Here is a 3319-nt window from a genome sequence, read left to right as displayed (position 1 = left end):
CAACACAAAAACCCCACCAGATAAACTAACAAAGACGCTTAAGGTTGCCAATTAAAGTACAATTTTGACGTAAGACGGAACATTTACAACAACCCGATGAGCACTTCATAATTCATATAGGTTGTCTATAAATAGAAATATACTTGCAGTCCAATTTGTATTCAACTACGCAGCAAAGAGCGCTAAACATACATAATTAGGAGTTTAGGACATCATCATCATCATGGGGTTTTCATTTTGTTACACCATGTTCATGCGCTTGCTTTACATACTCCCTTTGTTTTATCATATACATTCCTCTCCTTCCATGCATCCACTATGCCATGATGATGAGAGGTCAGCCTTGTTGCAGTTCAAGCAAAGCTTTACCATAGAAGAGTCTGCTTCCAGTTTTCCTATTGCGTGTGGTAGGGTCAAATCTTGGACACTAGGAGAAAACAGCACTGATTGTTGCTCATGGGATGGTGTTGACTGCGTTGAGGACACAGGCCATGTGATTGGCCTTGACCTCAATAGCAGTTGTCTCTATGGTTCAATCAACTCTAACAGCACTCTTTTTCATCTTGTTCACTTACAAAAGCTTAACCTTGCTGACAATTACTTCAACTACTCTCAAATCCCATCTCAGGTAGGCAATCTTTCGAGAATGACACATCTCAATCTAGCTCATTCTATGTTTTCGGGCCAGATCCCATTAGAAGTTTCAAAGTTGTCCTGCAATTGTCATCTCTGGGTCTGGGTTGGAACCGTGATTCAAAGAAAAGCCTATTACAATTGGGAAGGTTGAGCCTAACGAGCCTAGTTGAAAATCTAACCCTTCTAGAAGATCTTGATCTGAGTAGAGTGAGCATATCCTCCACCGTGCCTAATATCTTTGCAACTATGTCTAATTTAAGGAGCCTCTATCTCTTTGACTGTGGAATGTATGGGGATTTTCCAAAAGGCATTTTTATGCTACCGAATTTACGGATTCTTGACGTAAATCACAACGAAGATCTCAATGGTTCTTGGCCTGACTTTCAATATTGGAGAAGCCCCCTGGAGCAAAGCATCAATTTCTCTAGTGAGCTGCCCTCTTCAAAGGGAAACCTCAGCTCCTTGATTGCTTTGGAAATGCCCAGTTGCAACTTGTTAGGGTCCATTCCATCTTCAATCGGTAACCTCACAAATCTCATTTACCTTGACCTTTCAAATAACATTTTAGTGGGTAACATTCCATCTTCAATTGAAAATTTCATCCAACTTGGTCTTCTATGCCTCCACAATAATCATTTGACTGGTCTAATCCCTTCTAGGCTTGCGAACCTCACACTATTGATTATCCTTGACATGAGTTACAATCAATTAACTAGTCCAATTCCTTTAGGGCTTAGGAAGCTAACACTATTAAATGAATTAGGTCTTGCAGGCAATGAGTTTGAAGGCAAGTTTCCAATCTTTATCTTCAACCTAAGGAATCTTAACTTTCTTGATATTTCTAATAATTACCTTGGTGGTATTAAATGGATTTGCAACATGACTTTTCTTCATGTCCTTGATGTGTCTAATAACAACTTTAATGGTTCACTTCCTGAATGCTTGCACAATATGTTCTCTGGAAGCAAATTGAGGATGATTAGTTTGAGAGGGAACAAATTCCAAGGTTTGTTACCAAGATCATTGGCCAATTGTACGATGCTAGAGGCCTTTGATGTTAGTAATAACCAATTCAGTGACACTTTTCTGTCTTGGTTGGAAAATCTTCCAAATTTAGAGATTCTCATCTTGCGGTCAAACCAATTCTATGGTAAAATATTAGAGAGTCCTGAAACCAATTATGAGTTCCCAAACTTGCGAATCCTTGATCTCTCTTACAATATTTTTACTGGAAATTTGCCATTAAATTCCTTTAGAAATTGGAATGCATTGAAATTGGACAAACATGATCACCCTTTGACATATATTCATGAAAAACAATATTTCAATGTGGGGACACACCGTTTGTATTACTATTATGATTATTCAATGAAAATAACAAATAAAGGGATGGATACAGTATACAACAAGGCCCAACACTTTTTTAGAGCCATCGATATGTCTAGCAATAGGTTTGTTGGAGAGATTCCAAAATCTATAGGAGATTTAAAGGAACTTAATATGCTCAATCTTTCCAATAACTTTCTCACTAGACACATCCCTGTATCTTTGGGGAATCTTACACAATTAGAATCATTAGACTTTTCTCAAAATAGGCTCTCAGGGGAGATTCCACCACAACTAACACAACTTACTTTCCTTGAATGGTTCAATGTTTCTCATAACTATCTTAGTGGCTCTATACCAGAAGGGAATCAATTCAACACATTTGAAACTAGTTCTTTTGAGGGAAATTTAGGTTTGTGTGGAAATCCATTATCAAAGAAATGTTGGGATTTTGGTTCTTCACCTGCAGTTTTTGATCGAAGCCTGGACTCACCTGGATTTCACTTTGAATTTGGATGGAAAATAGTTTTTGTTGGGTATGGATTTGGATTCATTGTTGGAGTAATAATTGGCAACATCGCCACAACAAGAAAAGATGATCGGTTGAAGAAAGCCTTTGAAATGACGCAAAGCACAACAAGTACAGTAATGGAACTTGAGAAGGGAACATATAGAAACTGAGAAGCAACTTCACCTTCTTCTTCTTCTACTTCTTCTATTTTAATTTGTTTCTTCCTCATTTTCGTATTGTTCTTTTTGTATTTTGGGTTGGGAAGTATTAGTATTAAACTACATCATCTCAATGTATTTACCATATAATCAACTATATGTTTTATACATTATGAGTGTGCGTGCCAACTGCCAAATGCATTCCTTCTTTTATTTTATTTTATTTTATATATACATATGAGATGGGTTCAAGTTACACCTGGTGTAATTCTTATAGACTTACACTTTTTTTACACGGTAGATTTCTAAGAGATCTAACGGTTAAAAAAAAATCATTAAATGCTATTGTTTTCCACCTTACTACCTAATTAATACTAGTATTCTCTCTCTCTCTCTCTCTCTCTCTCTCTCTCTCCTTATTTATTGCTTTCCACTATTATCATTATCTAATTGGCAATCCTTAATTCATCTTACTGAAGTGTGCATATATGTACACACCTATTGACATCACTAATTAATCCCATAATGTTGATAATTTAGCTCTATCTTCTTATAAAGGTTCTCTTTCTTATACACATATATTATCCAATTAGTGACATTAACTTTGATCTTTGGCACCTAATGTAGATTTCTAAAACTTGTCTCTACAAATGTACTTTAATTAGTTGGATAACATATTTAAGCATAT

The 3319-nt window shown here is 36.2% G+C and overlaps 1 protein-coding gene across 1 annotated transcript; it reads left to right on the top strand.

Annotated features, from left to right (window-relative positions):
• The first annotated feature begins 307 nt into the window (after positions 1-307).
• LOC115980316 (receptor-like protein 9DC3) lies at positions 308-2643 on the top strand. Its single transcript, XM_031102579.1, has 2 exons — positions 308-521; positions 629-2643. Exons 1-2 carry the CDS (start codon positions 308-310, stop codon positions 2641-2643), a joined length of 2229 nt encoding a protein of 742 aa, XP_030958439.1.
• Positions 2644-3319: the final 676 nt, after the last annotated feature.

Source organism: Quercus lobata, chromosome 3 (assembly GCF_001633185.2).
Source record: "Quercus lobata isolate SW786 chromosome 3, ValleyOak3.0 Primary Assembly, whole genome shotgun sequence".
Classification (NCBI taxonomy): domain Eukaryota; kingdom Viridiplantae; phylum Streptophyta; class Magnoliopsida; order Fagales; family Fagaceae; genus Quercus; species Quercus lobata.
Note: the sequence above shows the minus strand (reverse complement) of the source record. Positions and strands in the feature narration are given on the sequence as shown.

Coding starts and splice junctions, on each gene's coding strand:
- LOC115980316 (XM_031102579.1), top strand. CDS start 308: ATGCATCCACTATGCCATGATGATGAGAGGTCAGCCTTGTTGCAGTTC. Junction 522..628: donor CCTTGACCTCAATAGCAGTT/GTCTCTATGGTT, acceptor ATCCCATCTCAG/GTAGGCAATCTTTCGAGAAT.